The sequence below is a fragment of the Pseudonaja textilis genome, chromosome 1 (genome assembly GCF_049901715.1).
Source record: "Pseudonaja textilis isolate UNSWEBS1 chromosome 1, rPseTex1.2, whole genome shotgun sequence".
NCBI lineage: Eukaryota > Metazoa > Chordata > Lepidosauria > Squamata > Elapidae > Pseudonaja > Pseudonaja textilis.
Genome location: NC_141990.1, coordinates 326,835,970 through 326,858,813, shown reverse-complemented (window position 1 = coordinate 326,858,813; position 22,844 = coordinate 326,835,970). Strand labels below are relative to the sequence as shown.

Below are 22,844 nucleotides of genomic sequence, written 5' to 3'. Positions count from 1 at the left end.
TTACTTACAGAACCAAAAATGAAGTAACAAGATAAACTGACTTTCTGGACCATGTAAGAGTAAAAGTGAAGTAAAGTAAAAACTAAATACACACAGTGACGCTTCCATAGTATCAAGGCAACAGTGGTAGGGAAGGAAATTTCATTAGAGCGATATTCCTAATCTAAGCAAGCCCTTTTCTCCAAATTGGAAGGAAGGAAGGATCTCTCCTGAGGGTGACTTTGATTTTATAATAGTTTTCTCCCTCATAATCTTGGCATTTACAGTGAAATCAGCTTGCAGATCAAAACTTTACAAAATAAAATGCTTTATCATTTACTTAAAAGTATTGGCTATCAAAATGTATTGGGATAAAATTTGTGCTGAGATAGCTGAGAAAAAAAATATTATTGAAGCATATCACCAACCATGATCATTAACTGGAACTACAGTATTATATAGCCTGGCATCAGAATATAGTAGGCAATGTCTTGCTAGATTTGAATCTGCCTGTCCAATCTGAACATCAGAAGAAGGCCTGTTGAAAGCTCCCCCCACCCCCAAAGCAGATGAGGTGCAGACTAAATAAGCTTCCTTGAATGACAATAAATTTGAGGGAGTGGCAAATTCATTCTTCTCTAAGCTTAAACTGAAACTTATCTCCTGTTATTGCACACATCCCCCTGCTGGATCTAACCGAGAACCAGCATAGTCAATTAGTCAGCAACCTGACATCTGAATTCTCTGCATGAAATAAATGGGAACTTCCTAATAATTCAACATTACATTCATAATTACAGTTCTAGTCATCAATCTTTCAAATACCAAATGTAGATCTTCCTGTGCCAATAGCCAAACAATAGACCCATGACTTATATGTGGTATGCATGATAAATATAAATATATTTGTAGAATTAAAGAGGAAAGAAGGACATCACGCCTGAATGTTAAAACCAGCCAAGTATCATGTGAACAAAAGAAGAGGAAACTAACAATATTGGGTGGTTATTTTTAGTGTCCCTGCTTCTTGACCATGACTGCTGCCCCAAAAGAATCTTATCATATATTTATCAGATCACAGGAGCAAAGAAACAGAATCTTGTATTCAAGTGACACTTGAGACATTTTTGGATTGTGAAAGCGTGCGATCACCAAATTGGTTGTTACACTGGTGGAATCCCACCGGAGGTGGTATTCAGCAGGTTCTGTCCAGTTCTGAAGAACCGGTAGCGGAAATTTTGAGTAGTTTGGAAAACTGGTAAATACCGCCTCTGGTTGGCCCTGCCCCCATCTATTCGTTGTCTCCCGAGGCCCAACTGATCGGTTGGGTCTTCTTTTGTTGCCCTGGACAGAAGAATGGAACTGGAAAGCAGGTTAGTGGACTGGGGAGGGAATGGGGATTTTACAGTATATCCTTTCCCCAGGAGCGGGGTGGAAATGGAGATTTTATAGTATCCTTCCCCTGCCGTGCTCACCAAGTCATGCCCACCAAGCCACACCAAGCCCACCAAGCCACACCCACCAAACCAGTAGTAAATTTTTTTGAATCCCACCACTGAATCTTCCCACTCCTGGGAAGAAGTGACTGTAATTGATTGATTCAGGCTTAGAACAAAAACATATAAGTTTTGTTTATGTACTTATAGCCAATCAATCAGACATCATGGCAGTAGACAAGGTCCAAGTATATTTTTTATTTGGTATCCTGTCATGCAAGGAAGAGGATCAACAGAAACAGCAAAATAGGAAAAAAAAGATGTGGGGCTATTTTTAAAGCTCTGGTTTGATTCATGGCCTCAGAAGGAATGCAAGAGAGAATACTTGTAGCCCTGCCCTGCTCTACCTGAGCCTAAGTGAGACTGCGTCAGGAAAATAATGCCTATTCTTTCCCAGCCTGTTTTCCTCCATAGAAATATCGCCTGTGTTGAATCATCGCTTGCAAACATCTTAAGGCAGGGAAGCATCGTTCAGTATGCCAAAAAGGGCTGCATGCATTGACTGCGGCACAACTATCAGGAAACAAACAGCAAAAAAGTCAGCTAAATATGAAGGAAAGTTAGAAATAATTTGGGCTATTTTGATTCTGCAGCTCATATCAAAATTCAACAAATACAAATAGGATGCATATATTTCTAATAAATTGATTGGTTATGTAGCACAAAGCTGATGTTTACTCTTAGCAACAACTCAGTTAAATAATATGAGCCCAACATTGCTTCCAATTGCTGCTGTAAATGAGCCTATCATTTTGCTGCCATCCTTTTCTTTTTCATTCTGCCAGCAAATGCCAGCAAGACTGTCCTTAGTATTTATAAGTTATCTCTTTGATATATTTAAAAATCACTGTATACTGTATTTTTTTAAATTTATATCCCAGCTTTGGTTTTTACAATTCAAGGGGAAATACATTATGCTCCCTCCTCCTGTTTTTCCCCACCACAACTTGGTGAGGTGGTCTGGACTGAGAAAAATTGGTCCAAAGTTACCCAGTTTCAAACCGACCTAGTTACCAGGTGGGTTTCCAACCTAAAGGAAAACTAGAACTCTGTTCTGACCCAAACCTGGTTCCAAGAGAGCAAACACAAGACAAAGGCAGCAGCACAACCTTTTAATGTTTCATCTATGAATCCTGTTTCTTCACAGATAAAAGGCTGCTTCCAACTAATTAGCTCCAAAAGAAAGAGCCTTGCCAAGTTTTTGCAAGGCTGCCAAAAAATAACAGAGAAGAAATATTTTGTCTTCAAATACCAACTGTAATATCCATGAGGCTGAATTTCAAAACATCTTTGCTTCCTGCAAAGAACATTCACTTCACAGCTGGCTTTTATCTTCTTGAAGGAGGGGCCATTACCTTGCAGCCTTACTCCCAAGTCGCCCATGCTGTTACAGCTGTTCTTTCCTGTGAGCAATTCTGCACGCATGCGCACTTGGAACAGGCTCTTCGGGAACCTCCTCATTGCTGCTGCCAGCCCCCACAATCTCTGAAGACAGCAGTCCACTCCCTAATGGTCCTGGCCCCTCATCTGAGTCCTTGCTCTCCTCAGCCATCCGCACCTGCTGCCGGCTAACAACAACAAACACAATATCCTGGTTTCTAGCCCAACAACTTAACTACTCCAAACCAGTGGTGGGATTCAAAAACTTTTACTACCTGTTTGGTGGTTGTGGTTTGGTGGGAGTGGCACGGCTTCATGGGTGTGACTTGGTGGGCATGACTTGGTGGGCGTGGTAGGGGAAGGTTACTGCAAAATCCTCATTCCGTCCCCACCCCACTAACCTGCTTTCCAGCTCTGTTCTCCTGTACAGGGCAACAAAAGAAGACCCAGCCAATCAGCTGGAACTCGGGAGGCAGAGAATAGATGGGGGCGGGGCCAGTCAGAGGTGGTATTGGCCAGTTCTCTGAACTACTCAAAATTTCTCCTACCAGTTCTCCAGAACTGGTCAGAACCTGCTGAATACCACCTCTGCTCCAAACTGATGATAAATTGATAATAATAATACTTGTCATTGTACAAATATACACAATATACACATACAGTGAAATTTACATAACACCCAGAGACCAGACCCAACACTCACACACACATGACAATCCCCAAACATACCCCCACCTGCCAAGTTTCCTCACCCCTTAAAAACAGACAAGCATCCACACAACAGACCAAGTAATACTGTCCAACAGCTCACCGATGATGGTCCTTAAATTCATTGTTAAATGCAATTATTGATAGAGAGAGAGAGACAGATAATACTATACTAGATAGATAGATAAATCATGCTGTATATAATTGTGGAGACCTAATTTTTCTTAGAAATTATTGAATTATGGAATATTTTGTGTGAACACAGAGTTAGGTTTGCTGAAGATAGGGATTCAATATATTTTCCAAGACTGCCAATAGTGCTGAATCGGAGCCACAGATCTGCACATGTCTTCATACGAAGACAGATATTTAATATCTGTGTACAATGGCTGTAGATCTGGGCACAAATTTGTAAGCTTTTATCACTCAGGGATCTTGCTACAAATGATCAATAGTCCCCCCAGGATCCCTGGGGGGTGCCCCAAAACCCTTCCAAGAGTCCTCAAAATCAAACTTATTTGCCAGGTGAAAATGGTGAAAAAGTCCCATAAAACAATTATGAGAAATGGTAGCTGCAATGAATGCATCAATATTATTTTTACTGTGATTGTTTTTGAGAAATATAACCCAAACAAAACTCTTTTGGGGTCCTCCATGATTTTTAAAAGTGGTAAGGAGTAACTTCTTAGAGAAAAACGTTAAAAAAAAAAGCTGATTTAGCAAACCCAGATTATGTTCTATTATATATCATGTTCTAGCTTTAGGCTATAAATACCAGAACCACCAGATGGCAGTACTGTAAAGAGAAAATTTTCCTGCCATTGCAATCACTGTACCCCTTAGTTGATAACCAACCACAAAAATATTGTTCATTATGTGCCCCTAAGTGGAAATGGTCTAAACACAAACAGAATTAACCCAACAAAAACTAGTAACAGTAAAAATTACACCACAGCAATAAAAACAGTATACAACAGCCTTATACCATAAAGTTATTAGCTGATCAGATGGTCTCAAAATCAAATAAATAAATAAATACTTAAAATTCTGCACCTAGCCTGACAACTAACTCAGCTAATAAGATTACAATGCTATACCCTTGCCTTTTAGCTTTATTGCCTTTCTCAACAAACATTTCCAATGCTTCTACCAATTTGTTTGTTTAATTAAATCAGTAAGTTCATCTGAAATGCATGCAAATGTCAGAGTACATTCATGAACTGGAATAGAGCATGGTAACAAGGTCACCCAATGAATAGGCATAGCAACTAAGTCAGCCAATGAGTACTGTTTGGAAACTGAAACTAAAAGTAGCCTAGCGGGACTCTGCAACTCTGCAGCAATGTTAAGCTCTGCAGCTCTGAAGCGATGTTGAGCTCTGAGTTTGTCTATTGAAAATGAAACTGCTCCTCTCTTCTGCTGTGTATAATGCTTGCCTGCTGAACTAAAATGAAACTGATGTCTATTTCTGAGCTGCTGTTGCTGCTGAAGCTCTGAACTTGTAACATGTCTACTTCTGTCTGAGTTTGCTCCATGTTGGAGAAATCTACAACTGGTTTGTAAAATCTACTTATTATGTTTATAAAGACGTTCAATGAAGCATCAGCCATCTGTGTTTATTTTTCTGGCACTGAATTAACACTGCAAAACTCTGAACAGCAAAGATGTCTAAAGTAGGAGAAGGCAACAGAATAATCTAATTGGGAACCAAGATACTGAAATGAATGCAAAGAAGATGGAGCCACATTTGAAAGAAGTCTCTGGCCCAGTCACATTCTGTAAACTGGATTTTGCCAAGACAGGAGAGGAGAAATTATCAGAAATGGCTAACCTCAGGTTCGATCAGTGAGTGCTACCTAACGTATGCTGGTGAAACATGGACACTAACCTCACAATCGATATAAAAGCTACGAGGGGTGCAAAGACCCATGGAAAGATACATGCTCAGCATCACAAGATAGAACGACCTTCAAGCGGAATAGAGAACAAACAAAAATATGCAAGGCCATCAAAAGAGTAAAAGAATGGAAATGGAAATGGGCTGGTCACATAGCAAGAAGGACTGATGGCAGGTGGACCAAGACAGTCATAGAATGGATCCCCCTTGATAAAAAAATCATCCATGAAAGAGACCTAAAACAAGATGGATGGACAACATCAGCAAATATTGCGGGCTCAAATGGCAAAAGGAAGGTCAAGACCATATTGGTTGGAAACATGCAGAAGAGGCCTTCATCCGGCAATGAATAGATAGCTGGAATGAATATTAAGAATTTACTTGTGGGCTCTGACTCCCACAGGTGAAATGTAGGCTGATCCTTTTAATCAATAACAATCATTTGAGGGGGGAGGGGGAAATCACAAAATCAAACCAGACTTATCTTATCTCAACCTATTTTTGCACTACTTTACAGGGTCCTCAAATGCTATACCTCAGAGGTGCATTGGTTAGAGTGCAGTACTTCTGCTGACTGCAATTTGGCAGTTCAAATCCCACCAGGCTCAGGGTTGACTCAGCTTTCCATCCTTCCGAGGTGAGTAAAATGAGGAGCCAGATTGTTGGGGGCAAATAGGTTGACTCTGTAAACCGCTTAGAGAGGTCTGTAAAAACACTGTGAACCAGTATATAAGTCTAAGAGCTATTGCTATACAAATGGGTGGCTCACCCTGTAATGTGATGCTGATAACTTTCCTATCCCTCCCTCAATTTTAGCTCAGCCTTCCACGACCAAGCAACAACATGTTCTCATTTGGTAACCAAGTGAAGTGAACCAAGCTAAGTAACCAAGCTAAGTGAAACCGTAAATACATTTACAATCTTACTTTGTTTACAGACCCGCGAAGATTACAAATGCAAGGTACAGTTACTTCTTCATCACCATAGTTAACTGTGAATGCTCGCTAAATGAAACTACCTGTATTTAACATTGGTTATTTTAAACCATTTGCAATTGACTTAATTCCCTGCATATAAAATGCAGGTAACTTACCAAGTATATTAGTAGTTTCAACTGTGTGAAAAGAGATCAGGGATGGCAGAGTTGATATAGAGACTGTCTTTCGATACTCTGATCCTTCTTGACCAACTGTGACAGGATGTACCATATCGCCTAATAAAAGAATAAAAAAGTTAAAATAACTATTACAAACATTACTATACCTGAAGTTATCAAAGATACCCATCCCCTTTTTAAAAAAAAATAATTTTGGGCTTTTTAATTGTTCAAAAGTCCAAACAAAGGATAGCCATAGCAACCCATATTTTATAACTAATATCAATATAAAATATGGGGAAATAACAACCATTTTTTAATTATTAATTTTAAAAATAATTAAAATTAGAAGAAAAGGATCTATTGGCATGGAACCAATTTTATAAAATGACAATGCCATCACATTATGTTACATTTACAAAATCAAGATAAAGACATTCAAATTTCGCCAAAAGTCCAAAGAAAAGACAGCAAAAGATCTCTCAAACCAGCTTTACTTATGAGGACAACATGAATATCACCTACAGAAAGACAATTGCATAACGGAAACACAAGGAAAATAAAACTGGAGAATAAAGTATCACCTGTTCCAATAGAAGAAGATGGAGACATTGTTGATTCATGAGATCTAACGGTCATTTGACTACTAGCACTCTCAGTAAAGGATGACACACTACCAGTAACAGACAAAATGGAGGACCTGCTTTCTGGCATTGCAGTGCTTGAGCGTGCAGACTGGAGCGAAGACGTGGTGCCTCCTTCAGCTGTGGTGGATTCTGCACGAGTAGAAGAACTAGTGCTTTGGGACGCAACGGTGGTCTCCGGAGGGGTTGATGGCGGTGAGGTCCGAGCCCGAGAGGGTACAGTCTGCATGGAAAGCGACGTGGGCAGGGGAGACTCAGATGCTGGAGAGGGTGTTCCGGTCGCTTCTGCTGAAGTCAGCTCAGCCTTCGTGGAAGAACCCTTGCTGATGGTTGGCGTGGTTTGACTTTCAAGAGACGTCACACCTGTCTCCACCGTGGGAGGCGGGCTCTTTGGCGTGGAAGCCCTCACCTCAAGAGTCGAGGTACTCAATTGCGCAGAAGTGGGAGCTGTTGCCGAAGAGAGTGGCGGGCTACTGAACTCAGCCGCAGTTCCTTCGACCTCAGCCGAAGTACTGCTCTCCCGGAAGGTAACGGTGGTCTCCTCGGTAGGGGCAAGCGAAGAGTGGTGAGTAGAAGAGACAGAAGTTGGCCTGGGAAGGGTGGTTCCTCTAGGAGAGGTCAGCTCCGGTTCGGTCGTGGAAGAGGCGGAATGCGGCCGTGGGGTTGTGCTCTCTTGCAGTGAGGTTGTCTCCGTCGGCGTGGCAGAAGATTGGCCGAGGGAGGGAGTGGTTGGACGCTGGACGGAGGTTTCTTCAGTGGTGCCAACAGCGGCGGTCGTGGTGCCAATTGAAGCCACCGACTCTGCAGAGGATGTGCTTTCTGGCACTGCAGTGCTTGATCGTGCAGAAAGGAGCGAAGACGTGGTGCCTCCTTCGGCTGTGGTGGATTCTGCCCGAGTAGAAGAACTTGTGCTTTGGGACGCAACGGTGGTCTCCGGAGGGGTTGATGGCGGCGAGGTCCGAGCCCGAGAGGGTACAGTCTGCATGGAAAGCGACATGGGCAGGGGAGACTCATATGCTGGAGAGGGTGTTCCGGTCGCTTCTGCTGAAGTCAGCTCAGCCTTCGTGGAAGAACCCTTGCTGATGGTTGGCGTGGTTTGACTTTCAAGGGACGTCACACCGGTCTCCACCGTGGAAGGCGGGCTTTTTGGCGTGAAAGCCCTCACCTCAAGAGTCGAGGTACTCAACTGCGCAGCAGTAGGAGCTGTTGCCGAAGAGAGTGGCGGGCTACTGAACTCAGCTGCAGTTCCTTCGACCTCAGCCGAAGTACTGCTCTCCCGGAAGGTAATGGTGGTCTCCTCGGTAGGGGCAAGCGAAGAGTGGTGAGTAGAAGAGACAGAAGTTGGCCTGGGAAGGGTGGTTCCTCTAGGAGAGGTCAGCTCCGGTTTGGTCGTGAAAGAGGCGGAATGCGGCCGTGTGGTTGTGCTCTCTTGCAGTGAGGTTGTCTCCGTCGGCATGGCAGAAGATTGGCCAAGAGAGGGAGTGGTTGGACGCTGGACGGAGGTTTCTTCAGTGGTGCCAACAGCGGCGGTCGTGGTGCCAATTGAAGCCACCGACTCTGCAGAGGATGTGCTTTCTGGCACTGCAGTGCTTGATCGTGCAGAAAGGAGCGAAGACGTGGTGCCTCCTTCGGCTGTGGTGGATTCTGCCCGAGTAGAAGAACTTGTGATTTGGGACGCAACGGTGGTCTCCGGAGGGGTTGATGGCGGCGAGGTCCGAGCCCGAGAGGGTACAGTCTGCATGGAAAGCGACGTAGGCAGGGGAGACTCAGATGCTGGAGAGGGTGTTCCGGTCGCTTCTGCTGAAGTCAGCTCAGCCTTCGTGGAAGAACCCTTGCTGATGGTTGGTGTGGTTTGACTTTCAAGAGATGTCACACCGGTCTCCACCGTGGGAGGCGGGCTCTTTGGCGTGGAAGCCCTCACCTCAAGAGTCGAGGTACTCAATTGCGCAGAAGTGGGAGCTGTTGCCGAAGAGAGTGGCGGGCTACTGAACTCAGCCGCAGTTCCTTCGACCTCAGCCGAAGTACTGCTCTCCCGGAAGGTAACGGTGGTCTCCTCGGTAGGGGCAAGCGAAGAGTGGTGAGTAGAAGAGACAGAAGTTGGCCTGGGAAGGGTGGTTCCTCTAGGAGAGGTCAGCTCCGGTTCGGTCGTGGAAGAGGCGGAATGCGGCCGTGGGGTTGTGCTCTCTTGCAGTGAGGTTGTCTCTGTCGGCGTGGCAGAAGATTGGCCGAGGAGGGAGTGGTTGGACGCTGGACGGAGGTTTCTTCAGTGGTGCCAACAGCGGCGGTCGTGGTGCCATTGAAGCCACCGACTCTGCAGAGGATGTGCTTTCTGGCACTGCAGTGCTTGATCGTGCAGAAAGGAGCGAAGACGTGGTGCCTCCTTCGGCTGTGGTGGATTCTGCCCGAGTAGAAGAACTTGTGCTTTGGGACGCAACGGTGGTCTCCGGAGGGGTTGATGGCAGCGAGGTCCGAGCCCGAGAGGGTACAGTCTGCATGGAAAGCGACGTGGGCAGGGGAGACTCAGATGCTGGAGAGGGTGTTCCGGTCGCTTCTGCTGAAGTCAGCTCAGCCTTCGTGGAAGAACCCTTGCTGATGGTTGGCGTGGTTTGACTTTCAAGAGACGTCACACCGGTCTCCACCGTGGGAGGCGGGCTCTTTGGCGTGGAAGCCCTCACCTCAAGAGTCGAGGTACTCAACTGCGCAGCAGTAGGAGCTGTTGCCGAAGAGAGTGGCGGGCTGCTGAACTCAGCCGCAGTTCCTTCGACCTCAGCCGAAGTACTGCTCTCCCGGAAGGTAACGGTGGTCTCCTCGGTAGGGGCAAGCGAAGAGTGGTGAGTAGAAGAGACAGAAGTTGGCCTGGGAAGGGTGGTTCCTCTAGCAGAGCTCAGCTCCTGTTTGGTCGTGGAAGAGGCGGAATGCGGCCGTGGGGTTGTGCTCTCTTGCAGTGAGGTTGTCTCCGACGGCGTGGCAGAAGATTGGCCGAGGGAGGGAGTGGTTGGACGCTGGACGGAGGTTTCCTCAGTGGTGCCAACAGAGGCGGTCGTGGTGCCAATTGAAGCCACCGACTCTGCAGATGATGTGCTTTCTGGCACTGCAGTGCTTGAGCGTGCAGAAAGGAGCGAAGACGTGGTGCCTCCTTCGGCTGTGGTGGATTCTGCCCGAGTAGAAGAACTTGTGCTTTGGGACGCAACGGTGGTCTCCGGAGGGGTTGATGGCGGCGAGGTCCGAGCCCGAGAGGGTACAGTCTGCATGGAAAGCGACGTGGGCAGAGGGAGACTCAGATGCTGGAGAGGGTGTTCCGGTCGCTTCTGCTGAAGTCAGCTCAGCCTTCGTGGAAGAACCCTTGCTGATGGTTGGCGTGGTTTGACTTTCAAGAGACGTCACACCGGTCTCCACCGTGGGAGGCGGGCTCTTTGGCGTGGAAGCCCTCACCTCAAGAGTCGAGGTACTCAACTGCGCAGAAGTGGGAGCTGTTGCCGAAGAGAGTGGCGGGCTACTGAACTCAGCCGCAGTTCCTTCGACCTCAGCCGAGTACTGCTCTCCCGGAAGGTAACGGTGGTCTCCTCGGTAGGGGCAAGCGAAGAGTGGTGAGTAGAAGAGACAGAAGTTGGCCTGGGAAGGGTGGTTCCTCTAGGAGAGGTCAGCTCCGGTTTGGTCGTGGAAGAGGCGGAATGCGGCCGTGGGGTTGTGCTCTCTTGCAGTGAGGTTGTCTCTGTCGGCGTGGCAGAAGATTGGCCGAGGGAGGGAGTGGTTGGACGCTGGACGGAGGTTTCTTCAGTGGTGCCAACAGCGGCGGTCGTGGTGCCAATTGAAGCCACCGACTCTGCAGAGGATGTGCTTTCTGGCACTGCAGTGCTTGAGCGTGCAGAAAGGAGCGAAGACGTGGTGCCTCCTTCGGCTGTGGTGGATTCTGCCCGAGTAGAAGAACTTGTGCTTTGGGACGCAACGGTGGTCTCCGGAGGGGTTGATGGCGGCGAGGTCCGAGCCCGAGAGGGTACAGTCTGCATGGAAAGCGACGTGGGCAGGGGAGACTCAGATGCTGGAGAGGGTGTTCCGGTCGCTTCTGCTGAAGTCAGCTCAGCCTTCGTGGAAGAACCCTTGCTGATGGTTGGCGTGGTTTGACTTTCAAGAGACGTCACACCGGTCTCCACCGTGGGAGGCGGGCTCTTTGGCGTGGAAGCTCTCACCTCAAGAGTCGAGGTACTCAACTGCGCAGAAGTAGGAGATGTTGCCGAAGAGAGTGGCGGGCTGCTGAACTCAGCCGCAGTTCCTTCGACCTCAGCCGAAGTACTGCTCTCCCGGAAGGTAACGGTGGTCTCCTCGGTAGGGGCAAGCGAAGAGTGGTGAGTAGAAGAGACAGAAGTTGGCCTGGGAAGGGTGGTTCCTCTAGGAGAGCTCAGCTCCTGTTTGGTCGTGGAAGAGGCGGAATGCGGCCGTGGGGTTGTGCTCTCTTGCAGTGAGGTTGTCTCCGTCGGCGTGGTAGAAGATTGGCCGAGGAGGGAGTGGTTGGACGCTGGACGGAGGTTTCCTCAGTGGTGCCAACAGGCGGTCGTGGTGCCATTGAAGCCACCGACTCTGCAGAGGATGTGCTTTCTGGCACTGCAGTGCTTGACGTGCAGAAAGGAGCGAAGGCGTGGTGCCTCCTTCGGCTGTGGTGGATTCTGCCCGAGTAGAAGAACTTGTGCTTTGGGGACGCAACGGTGGTCTCCGGAGGGGTTGATGGCGGCGAGGTCCGAGCCGAGAGGGTACAGTCTGCATGGAAAGCGACGTGGGCAGGGGAGACTCAGATGCTGGAGAGGGTGTTCGGTCGCTTCTGCTGAAGTCAGCTCAGCCTTCGTGGAAGAACCCTTGCTGATGGTTGGCGTGGTTTGACTTTCAAGAGGCGTCACACCGGTCTCCACCGTGGGAGGCGGGCTCTTTGGCGTGGAACCTCTCACCTCAAGAGTCGAGGTACTCAACTGCGCAGAAGTAGGAGCTGTTGCCGAAGAGAGTGGCGGGCTGCTGAACTCAGCCGCAGTTCCTTCGACCTCAGCCAAGTACTGCTCTCCCGGAAGGTAACGGTGGTCTCCTCGGTAGGGGCAAGCGAAGAGTGGTGAGTAGAAGAGACAGAAGTTGGCCTGGGAAGGGTGGTTCCTCTAGCAGAGCTCAGCTCCTGTTTGGTCGTGGAAGAGGCGGAATGCGGCCGTGGGGTTGTGCTCTCTTGCAGTGAGGTTGTCTCCGTCGGCGTGGCAGAAGATTGGCCGAGGAGGGAGTGGTTGGACGCTGGACGGAGGTTTCCTCAGTGGTGCCAACAGAGGCGGTCGTGGTGCCATTGAAGCCACCGACTCTGCAGAGGATGTGCTTTCTGGCACTGCAGTGCTTGAGCGTGCAGAAAGGAGCGAAGACGTGGTGCCTCCTTCGGCTGTGGTGGATTCTGCCCGAGTAGAAGAACTTGTGCTTTGGGACGCAACGGTGGTCTCCGGAGGGGTTGATGGCGGCGAGGTCCGAGCCGAGAGGGTACAGTCTGCATGGAAAGCGACGTGGGCAGGGGAGACTCAGATGCTGGAGAGGGTGTTCCGGTCGCTTCTGCTGAAGTCAGCTCAGCCTTCGTGGAAGAACCCTTGCTGATGGTTGGCGTGGTTTGACTTTCAAGAGACGTCACACCGGTCTCCACCGTGGGAGGCGGGCTCTTTGGCGTGGAAGCTCTCACCTCAAGAGTCGAGGTACTCAACTGCGCAGAAGTAGGAGCTGTTGCCGAAGAGAGTGGCGGGCTGCTGAACTCAGCCGCAGTTCCTTCGACCTCAGCCAAGTACTGCTCTCCCGGAAGGTAACGGTGGTCTCCTCGGTAGGGGCAAGCGAAGAGTGGTGAGTAGAAGAGAGAGAAGTTGGCCTGGGAAGGGTGGTTCCTCTAGGAGAGGTCAGCTCCGGTTTGGTCGTGGAAGAGGCGGAATGCGGCCGTGGGGTTGTGCTCTCTTGCAGTGAGGTTGTCTCTGTCGGCGTGGCAGAAGATTGGCCGAGGAGGGAGTGGTTGGACGCTGGACGGAGGTTTCTTCAGTGGTGCCAACAGCGGCGGTCGTGGTGCCAATTGAAGCCACCGACTCTGCAGAGGATGTGCTTTCTGGCACTGCAGTGCTTGAGCGTGCAGAAAGGAGCGAAGACGTGGTGCCTCCTTCGGCTGTGGTGGATTCTGCCCGAGTAGAAGAACTTGTGCTTTGGGACGCAACGGTGGTCTCCGGAGGGGTTGATGGCGGCGAGGTCCGAGCCCGAGAGGGTACAGTCTGCATGGAAAGCGACGTGGGCAGGGGAGACTCAGATGCTGGAGAGGGTGTTCGGTCGCTTCTGCTGAAGTCAGCTCAGCCTTCGTGGAAGAACCCTTGCTGATGGTTGGCGTGGTTTGACTTTCAAGAGACGTCACACCGGTCTCCACCGTGGGAGGCGGGCTCTTTGGCGTGGAAGCCCTCACCTCAAGAGTCGAGGTACTCAACTGCGCAGAAGTGGGAGCTGTTGCCGAAGAGAGTGGCGGGCTACTGAACTCAGCCGCAGTTCCTTCGACCTCAGCTGAAGTACTGCTCTCCCGGAAGGTAACGGTGGTCTCCTCGGTAGGGGCAGGCGAAGAGTGGTGAGTAGAAGAGACAGAAGTTGGCCTGGGAAGGGTGGTTCCTCTAGGAGAGGTCAGCTCCGGTTTGGTCGTGGAAGAGGCGGAATGCGGCCGTGGGGTTGTGCTCTCTTGCAGTGAGGTTGTCTCTGTCGGCGTGGCAGAAGATTGGCCGAGGAGGGAGTGGTTGGGACGCTGGACGGAGGTTTCTTCAGTGGTGCCAACAGCGGCGGTCGTGGTGCCAATTGAAGCCACCGACTCTGCAGAGGATGTGCTTTCTGGCACTGCAGTGCTTGATCGTGCAGAAAGGAGCGAAGACGTGGTGCCTCCTTCGGCTGTGGTGGATTCTGCCCGAGTAGAAGAACTTGTGCTTTGGGACGCAACGGTGGTCTCCGGAGGGGTTGATGGCGGCGAGGTCCGAGCCCGAGAGGGTACAGTCTGCATGGAAAGCGACGTGGGCAGGGGAGACTCAGATGCTGGAGAGGGTGTTCCGGTCACTTCTGCTGAAGTCAGCTCAGCCTTCGTGGAAGAACCCTTGCTGATGGTTGGCGTGGTTTGACTTTCAAGAGAAGTCACACCGGTCTCCACCGTGGGAGGCGGGCTCTTTGGCGTGGAAGCCCTCACCTCAAGAGTCGAGGTACTCAACTGCGCAGCAGTAGGAGCTGTTGCCGAAGAGAGTGGCGGGCTGCTGAACTCAGCCGCAGTTCCTTCGACCTCAGCCGAAGTACTGCTCTCCCGGAAGGTAACGGTGGTCTCCTCGGTAGGGGCAAGCGAAGAGTGGTGAGTAGAAGAGACAGAAGTTGGCCTGGGAAGGGTGGTTCCTCTAGCAGAGCTCAGCTCCTGTTTGGTCGTGGAAGAGGCGGAATGCGGCCATGGGGTTGTGCTCTCTTGCAGCGAGGTTGTCTCCGTCGGCGTGGCAGAAGATTGGCCGAGGAGGGAGTGGTTGGACGCTGGACGGAGGTTTCCTCAGTGGTGCCACAGAGGCGGTCGTGGTGCCATTGAAGCCACCGACTCTGCAGAGGATGTGCTTTCTGGCACTGCAGTGCTTGAGCGTGCAGAAAGGAGCGAAGACGTGGTGCCTCCTTGGCTGTGGTGGATTCTGCCCGAGTAGAAGAACTTGTGCTTTGGGGACGCAACGGTGGTCTCCGGAGGGGTTGATGGCGGCGAGGTCCGAGCCCGAGAGGGTACAGTCTGCATGGAAAGCGACGTGGGCAGGGGAGACTCAGATGCTGGAGAGGGTGTTCCGGTCACTTCTGCTGAAGTCAGCTCAGCCTTCGTGGAAGAACCCTTGCTGATGGTTGGCGTGGTTTGACTTTCAAGAGGCGTCACACGGTCTCCACCGTGGGAGGCGGGCTCTTTGGCGTGGAAGCCCTCACCTCAAGAGTCGAGGTACTCAACTGCGCAGAAGTGGGAGCTGTTGCCGAAGAGAGTGGCGGGCTACTGAACTCAGCCGCAGTTCCTTCGACCTCAGCTGAAGTACTGCTCTCCCGGAAGGTAACGGTGGTCTCCTCGGTAGGGGCAGGCGAAGAGTGGTGAGTAGAAGAGACAGAAGTTGGCCTGGGAAGGGTGGTTCCTCTAGGAGAGGTCAGCTCCTGTTTGGTCGTGGAAGAGGCGGAATGCGGCCGTGGGGTTGTGCTCTCTTGCAGTGAGGTTGTCTCTGTCGGCGTGGCAGAAGATTGGCCGAGGAGGGAGTGGTTGGACGCTGGACGGAGGTTTCTTCAGTGGTGCCAACAGCGGCGGTCGTGGTGCCAATTGAAGCCACCGACTCTGCAGAGGATGTGCTTTCTGGCACTGCAGTGCTTGATCGTGCAGAAAGGAGCGAAGACGTGGTGCCTCCTTCGGCTGTGGTGGATTCTGCCCGAGTAGAAGAACTTGTGCTTTGGGACGCAGCGGTGGTCTCCGGAGGGGTTGATGGCGGCGAGGTCCGAGCCCGAGAGGGTACAGTCTGCATGGAAAGCGACGTGGGCAGGGGAGACTCAGATGCTGGAGAGGGTGTTCGGTCGCTTCTGCTGAAGTCAGCTCAGCCTTCGTGGAAGAACCCTTGCTGATGGTTGGCGTGGTTTGACTTTCAAGAGACGTCACACCGGTCTCCACCGTGGGAGGCGGGCTCTTTGGCGTGGAAGCCCTCACCTCAAGAGTCGAGGTACTCAACTGCGCAGAAGTAGGAGCTGTTGCCGAAGAGAGTGGCGGGCTGCTGAACTCAGCCGCAGTTCCTTCGACCTCAGCCGAAGTACTGCTCTCCCGGAAGGTAACGGTGGTCTCCTCGGTAGGGGCAAGCGAAGAGTGGTGAGTAGAAGAGACAGAAGTTGGCCTGGGAAGGGTGGTTCCTCTAGGAGAGGTCAGCTCCGGTTTGGTCGTGGAAGAGGCGGAATGCGGCCGTGGGGTTGTGCTCTCTTGCAGTGAGGTTGTCTCTGTCGGCGTGGCAGAAGATTGGCCGAGGGAGGGAGTGGTTGGACGCTGGACGGAGGTTTCTTCAGTGGTGCCAACAGCGGCGGTCGTGGTGCCAATTGAAGCCACCGACTCTGCAGAGGATGTGCTTTCTGGCACTGCAGTGCTTGATCGTGCAGAAAGGAGCGAAGACGTGGTGCCTCCTTCGGCTGTGGTGGATTCTGCCCGAGTAGAAGAACTTGTGCTTTGGGACCAACGGTGGTCTCCGGAGGGGTTGATGGCGGCGAGGTCCGAGCCCGAGAGGGTACAGTCTGCATGGAAAGCGGCGTGGGCAGGGGAGACTCAGATGCTGGAGAGGGTGTTCGGTCGCTTCTGCTGAAGTCAGCTCAGCCTTCGTGGAAGAACCCTTGCTGATGGTTGGCGTGGTTTGACTTTCAAGAGACGTCACACCGGTCTCCACCGTGGGAGGCGGGCTCTTTGGCGTGGAAGCCCTCACCTCAAGAGTCGAGGTACTCAACTGCGCAGAAGTGGGAGCTGTTGCCGAAGAGAGTGGCGGGCTACTGAACTCAGCCGCAGTTCCTTCGACCTCAGCCGAAGTACTGCTCTCCCGGAAGGTAACGGTGGTCTCCTCGGTAGGGGCAAGCGAAGAGTGGTGAGTAGAAGAGAGAAGTTGGCCTGGGAAGGGTGGTTCCTCTAGGAGAGGTCAGCTCCGGTTTGGTCGTGGAAGAGGCGGAATGCGGCCGTGGGGTTGTGCTCTCTTGCAGTGAGGTTGTCTCTGTCGGCGTGGCAGAAGATTGGCCGAGGGAGGGAGTGGTTGGACGCTGGACGGAGGTTTCTTCAGTGGTGCCAACAGCGGCGGTCGTGGTGCCAATTGAAGCCACCGACTCTGCAGAGGATGTGCTTTCTGGCACTGCAGTGCTTGAGCGTGCAGAAAGGAGCGAAGACGTGGTGCCTCCTTCGGCTGTGGTGGATTCTGCCCGAGTAGAAGAACTTGTGCTTTGGGATGCAACGGTGGTCTCCGGAGGGGTTGATGGCGGCGAGGTCCGAGCCCGAGAGGGTACAGTCTGCATGGAAAGCGACGTGGGCAGGGGAGACTCAGATGCTGGAGAGGGTGTTCGGTCACTTCTGCTGAAGTCAGCTCAGCCTTCGTGGAAGAACCCTTGCTGATGGTTGGCGTGGTTTGACTTTCAAGAGACGTCACACCGGTCTCCACCGTGGGAGGCGGGCTCTTTGGCGTGGAAGCCCTCACCTCAAGAGTCGAGGTACTCAACTGCGCAGAAGTGGGAGCTGTTGCCGAAGAGAGTGGCGGGCTACTGAACTCAGCCGCAGTTCCTTCGACCTCAGCTGAAGTACTGCTCTCCCGGAAGGTAACGGTGGTCTCCTCGGTAGGGGCAGGCGAAGAGTGGTGAGTAGAAGAGACAGAAGTTGGCCTGGGAAGGGTGGTTCCTCTAGGAGAGGTCAGCTCCGGTTTGGTCGTGGAAGAGTCGGAATGCGGCCGTGGGGTTGTGCTCTCTTGCAGTGAGGTTGTCTCTGTCGGCGTGGCAGAAGATTGGCCGAGGAGGGAGTGGTTGGACGCTGGACGGAGGTTTCTTCAGTGGTGCCAACAGCGGCGGTCGTTTTGCCAATTGAAGCCACCGACTCTGCAGAGGATGTGCTTTTTGGCACTGCAGTGCTTGATCGTGCAGAAAGGAGCGAAGACGTGGTGCCTCCTTCGGCTGTGGTGGATTCTGCCCGAGTAGAAGAACTTGTGCTTTGGGACGCAACGGTGGTCTCCGGAGGGGTTGATGGCGGCGAGGTCCGAGCCCGAGAGGGTACAGTCTGCATGGAAAGCGACGTGGGCAGGGGAGACTCAGATGCTGGAGAGGGTGTTCCGGTCACTTCTGCTGATGTCAGCTCAGCCTTCGTGGAAGAACCCTTGCTGATGGTTGGCGTGGTTTGACTTTCAAGAGAAGTCACACCGGTCTCCACCGTGGGAGGCGGGCTCTTTGGCGTGGAAGCCCTCACCTCAAGAGTCGAGGTACTCCACTGCGCAGCAGTAGGAGCTGTTGCCGAAGAGAGTGGCGGGCTGCTGAACTCAGCCGCAGTTCCTTCGACCTCAGCCGAAGTACTGCTCTCCCGGAAGGTAACGGTGGTCTCCTCCCTAGGGGCAAGCGAAGAGTGGTGAGTAGAAGAGACAGAAGTTGGCCTGGGAAGGGTGGTTCCTCTAGCAGAGCTCAGCTCCTGTTTGGTCGTGGAAGAGGCGGAATGCGGCCGTGGGGTTGTGCTCTCTTGCAGCGAGGTTGTCTCCGTCGGCGTGGCAGAAGATTGGCCGAGGGAGGGAGTGGTTGGACGCTGGACGGAGGTTTCCTCAGTGGTGCCAACAGCGGCGGTCGTGGTGCCAATTGAAGCCACTGACTCTGCAGAGGATGTGCTTTCTGGCACTGCAGTGCTTGAGCGTGCAGAAAGGAGCGAAGACGTGGTGCCTCCTTCGGCTGTGGTGGATTCTGCCCGAGTAGAAGAACTTGTGCTTTGGGATGCAACGGTGGTCTCCGGAGGGGTTGATGGCGGCGAGGTCCGAGCCCGAGAGGGTACAGTCTGCATGGAAAGCGACGTGGGCAGGGGAGACTCAGATGCTGGAGAGGGTGTTCCGGTCACTTCTGCTGAAGTCAGCTCAGCCTTCGTGGAAGAACCCTTGCTGATGGTTGGCGTGGTTTGACTTTCAAGAGACGTCACACCGGTCTCCACCGTGGGAGGCGGGCTCTTTGGCGTGGAAGCCCTCACCTCAAGAGTCGAGGTACTCAACTGCGCAGAAGTGGGAGCTGTTGCCGAAGAGAGTGGCGGGCTACTGAACTCAGCCGCAGTTCCTTCGACCTCAGCTGAAGTACTGCTCTCCCGGAAGGTAACGGTGGTCTCCTCGGTAGGGGCAGGCGAAGAGTGGTGAGTAGAAGAGACAGAAGTTGGCCTGGGAAGGGTGGTTCCTCTAGGAGAGGTCAGCTCCGGTTTGGTCGTGGAAGAGTCGGAATGCGGCCGTGGGGTTGTGCTCTCTTGCAGTGAGGTTGTCTCTGTCGGCGTGGCAGAAGATTGGCCGAGGGAGGGAGTGGTTGGACGCTGGACGGAGGTTTCTTCAGTGGTGCCAACAGCGGCGGTCGTTTTGCCAATTGAAGCCACCGACTCTGCAGAGGATGTGCTTTTGGCACTGCAGTGCTTGATCGTGCAGAAAGGAGCGAAGACGTGGTGCCTCCTTCGGCTGTGGTGGATTCTGCCCGAGTAGAAGAACTTGTGCTTTGGGACGCAACGGTGGTCTCCGGAGGGGTTGATAGCGGCGAGGTCCGAGCCCGAGAGGGTACAGTCTGCATGGAAAGCGACGTGGGCAGGGGAGACTCAGATGCTGGAGAGGGTGTTCCGGTCACTTCTGCTGAAGTCAGCTCAGCCTTCGTGGAAGAACCCTTGCTGATGGTTGGCGTGGTTTGACTTTCAAGAGACGTCACACCGGTCTCCACCGTGGGAGGCGGGCTCTTTGGCGTGGAAGCTCTCACCTCAAGAGTCGAGGTACTCAACTGCGCAGCAGTAGGAGCTGTTGCCGAAGAGAGTGGCGGGCTGCTGAACTCAGCCGCAGTTCCTTCGACCTCAGCCGAAGTACTGCTCTCCCGGAAGGTAACGGTGGTCTCCTCGGTAGGGGCAAGCGAAGAGTGGTGAGTAGAAGAGACAGAAGTTGGCCTGGGAAGGGTGGTTCCTCTAGCAGAGCTCAGCTCCTGTTTGGTCGTGGAAGAGGCGGAATGCGGCCGTGGGGTTGTGCTCTCTTGCAGCGAGGTTGTCTCCGTCGGTGTGGCAGAAGATTGGCCGAGAGAGGGAGTGGTTGGACCCTGGATGGAGGTTTCCTCAGTGGTGCCAACAGAGGTGGTCGTGGTGCCAATTGAAGCCACCGACTCTGCAGATGATGTGCTTTCTGGCACTGCAGTGCTTGAGCGTGCAGAAAGGAGCGAAGACGTAGTGCCTCCTTCGGCTGTGGTGGATTCTGCCCGAGTAGAAGAACTTGTGCTTTGGGATGCAACGGTGGTCTCCGGAGGGGTTGATGGCGGCGAGCTCCGAGCCCGAGAGGGTACAGTCTGCATGGAAGCGGCGTGGGCAGGGGAGACTCAGATGCTGGAGAGGGTGTTCGGTCACTTCTGCTGAAGTCAGCTCAGCCTTCGTGGAAGAACCCTTGCTGATGGTTGGCGTGGTTTGACTTTCAAGAGACGTCACACGGTCTCCACCGTGGGAGGCGGGCTCTTTGGCGTGGAAGCCCTCACCTCAAGAGTCGAGGTACTCAACTGCGCAGAAGTGGGAGCTGTTGCCGAAGAGAGTGGCGGGCTACTGAACTCAGCCGCAGTTCCTTCGACCTCAGCTGAAGTACTGCTCTCCCGGAAGGTAACGGTGGTCTCCTCGGTAGGGGCAGGCGAAGAGTGGTGAGTAGAAGAGACAGAAGTTGGCCTGGGAAGGGTGGTTCCTCTAGGAGAGGTCAGCTCCGGTTTGGTCGTGGAAGAGGCGGAATGCGGCCGTGGGGTTGTGCTCTCTTGCAGTGAGGTTGTCTCTGTCGGCGTGGCAGAAGATTGGCCGAGGGAGGGAGTGGTTGGACGCTGGACGGAGGTTTCTTCAGTGGTGCCAACAGCGGCGGTCGTTTTGCCAATTGAAGCCACCGACTCTGCAGAGGATGTGCTTTTTGGCACTGCAGTGCTTGATCGTGCAGAAAGGAGCGAAGACGTGGTGCCTCCTTCGGCTGTGGTGGATTCTGCCCGAGTAGAAGAACTTGTGCTTTGGGACGCAACGGTGGTCTCCGGAGGGGTTGATGGCGGCGAGGTCCGAGCCCGAGAGGGTACAGTCTGCATGGAAAGCGACGTGGGCAGGGGAGACTCAGATGCTGGAGAGGGTGTTCCGGTCACTTCTGCTGAAGTCAGCTCAGCCTTCGTGGAAGAACCCTTGCTGATGGTTGGCGTGGTTTGACTTTCAAGAGAAGTCACACCGGTCTCCACCGTGGGAGGCGGGCTCTTTGGCGTGGAAGCCCTCACCTCAAGAGTCGAGGTACTCAACTGCGCAGCAGTAGGAGCTGTTGCCGAAGAGAGTGGCGGGCTGCTGAACTCAGCCGCAGTTCCTTCGACCTCAGCCGAAGTACTGCTCTCCCGGAAGGTAACGGTGGTCTCCTCCCTAGGGGCAAGCGAAGAGTGGTGAGTAGAAGAGACAGAACTTGGCCTGGGAAGGGTGGTTCCTCTAGGAGAGCTCAGCTCCTGTTTGGTCGTGGAAGAGGCGGAATGCGGCCGTGGGGTTGTGCTCTCTTGCAGCGAGGTTGTCTCCGTCGGCGTGGCAGAAGATTGGCCGAGGGAGGGAGTGGTTGGACGCTGGACGGAGGTTTCCTCAGTGGTGCCACGAGAGGCGGTCGTGGTGCCAGTTGAAGCCACCGACTCTGCAGAGGATGTGCTTTCTGGCACTGCAGTGCTTGAGCGTGCAGAAAGGAGCGAAGACGTGGTGCCTCCTTCGGCTGTGGTGGATTCTGCCCGAGTAGAAGAACTTGTGCTTTGGGATGCAACGGTGGTCTCCGGAGGGGTTGATGGCGGCGAGGTCCGAGCCCGAGAGGGTACAGTCTGCATGGAAAGCGACGTGGGCAGGGGAGACTCAGATGCTGGAGAGGGTGTTCCGGTCGCTTCTGCTGAAGTCAGCTCAGCCTTCGTGGAAGAACCCTTGCTGATGGTTGGCGTGGTTTGACTTTCAAAAGACGTCACACCGGTCTCCACCATGGGAGGCGGGCTCTTTGGCGTGGAAGCTCTCACCTCAAGAGTCGAGGTACTCAACTGCGCAGAAGTAGGAGCTGTTGCCGAAGAGAGTGGCGGGCTGCTGAACTCAGCCGCAATTCCTTCGACCTCAGCCGAAGTACTGCTCTCCCGGAAGGTAACGGTGGTCTCCTCGGTAGGGGCAAGCGAAGAGTGGTGAGTAGAAGAGACAGAAGTTGGCCTGGGAAGGGTGGTTCCTCTAGCAGAGCTCAGCTCCTGTTTGGTCGTGGAAGAGGCGGAATGCGGCCGTGGGGTTGTGCTCTCTTGCAGTGAGGTTGTCTCCGTCGGCGTGGCAGAAGATTGGCCGAGGGAGGGAGTGGTTGGACGCTGGACGGAGGTTTCCTCAGTGGTGCCAACAGCGGCGGTCGTGGTGCCAATTGAAGCCACCGACTCTGCAGAGGATGTGCTTTCTGGCACTGCAGTCCTTGAGCGTGCAGAAAGGAGCGAAGACGTGGTGCCTCCTTCGGCTGTGGTGGATTCTGCCCGAGTAGAAGAACTTGTGCTTTGGGACGCAACGGTGGTCTCCGGAGGGGTTGATGGCGGCGAGGTCCGAGCCCGAGAGGGTACAGTCTGCATGGAAAGCGACGTGGGCAGGGGAGACTCAGATGCTGGAGAGGGTGTTCCGGTCGCTTCTGCTGAAGTCAGCTCAGCCTTCGTGGAAGAACCCTTGCTGATGGTTGGCGTGGTTTGACTTTCAAGAGACGTCACACCGGTCTCCACCGTGGGAGGCGGGCTCTTTGGCGTGGAAGCCCTCACCTCAAGAGTCGAGGTACTCAACTGCGCAGAAGTGGGAGCTGTTGCCGAAGAGAGTGGCGGGCTTCTGAACTCAGCCGCAGTTCCTTCGACCTCAGCCGAAGTACTGCTCTCCCGGAAGGTAACGGTGGTCTCCTCGGTAGGGGCAA

At 52.9% G+C, this 22,844-nt stretch overlaps 1 protein-coding gene across 1 annotated transcript in view; it reads right to left on the bottom strand.

The window, feature by feature from the left end:
* LOC113434972 (uncharacterized) overlaps positions 1 to 8,656 on the bottom strand; it is a 34,373-nt gene extending 25,717 nt beyond the window's left edge. The window contains exons 1-2 of the mRNA XM_087936796.1: positions 7,141 to 8,656; positions 6,554 to 6,673 (exon numbers count right to left, since the gene is read on the bottom strand). Of these exons, the coding sequence (XP_087792922.1) occupies positions 6,554 to 6,673; positions 7,141 to 8,656 (1,636 nt within the window). The remainder of the gene's footprint in view (positions 1 to 6,553; positions 6,674 to 7,140) is intronic.
* Positions 8,657 to 22,844: the final 14,188 nt, after the last annotated feature.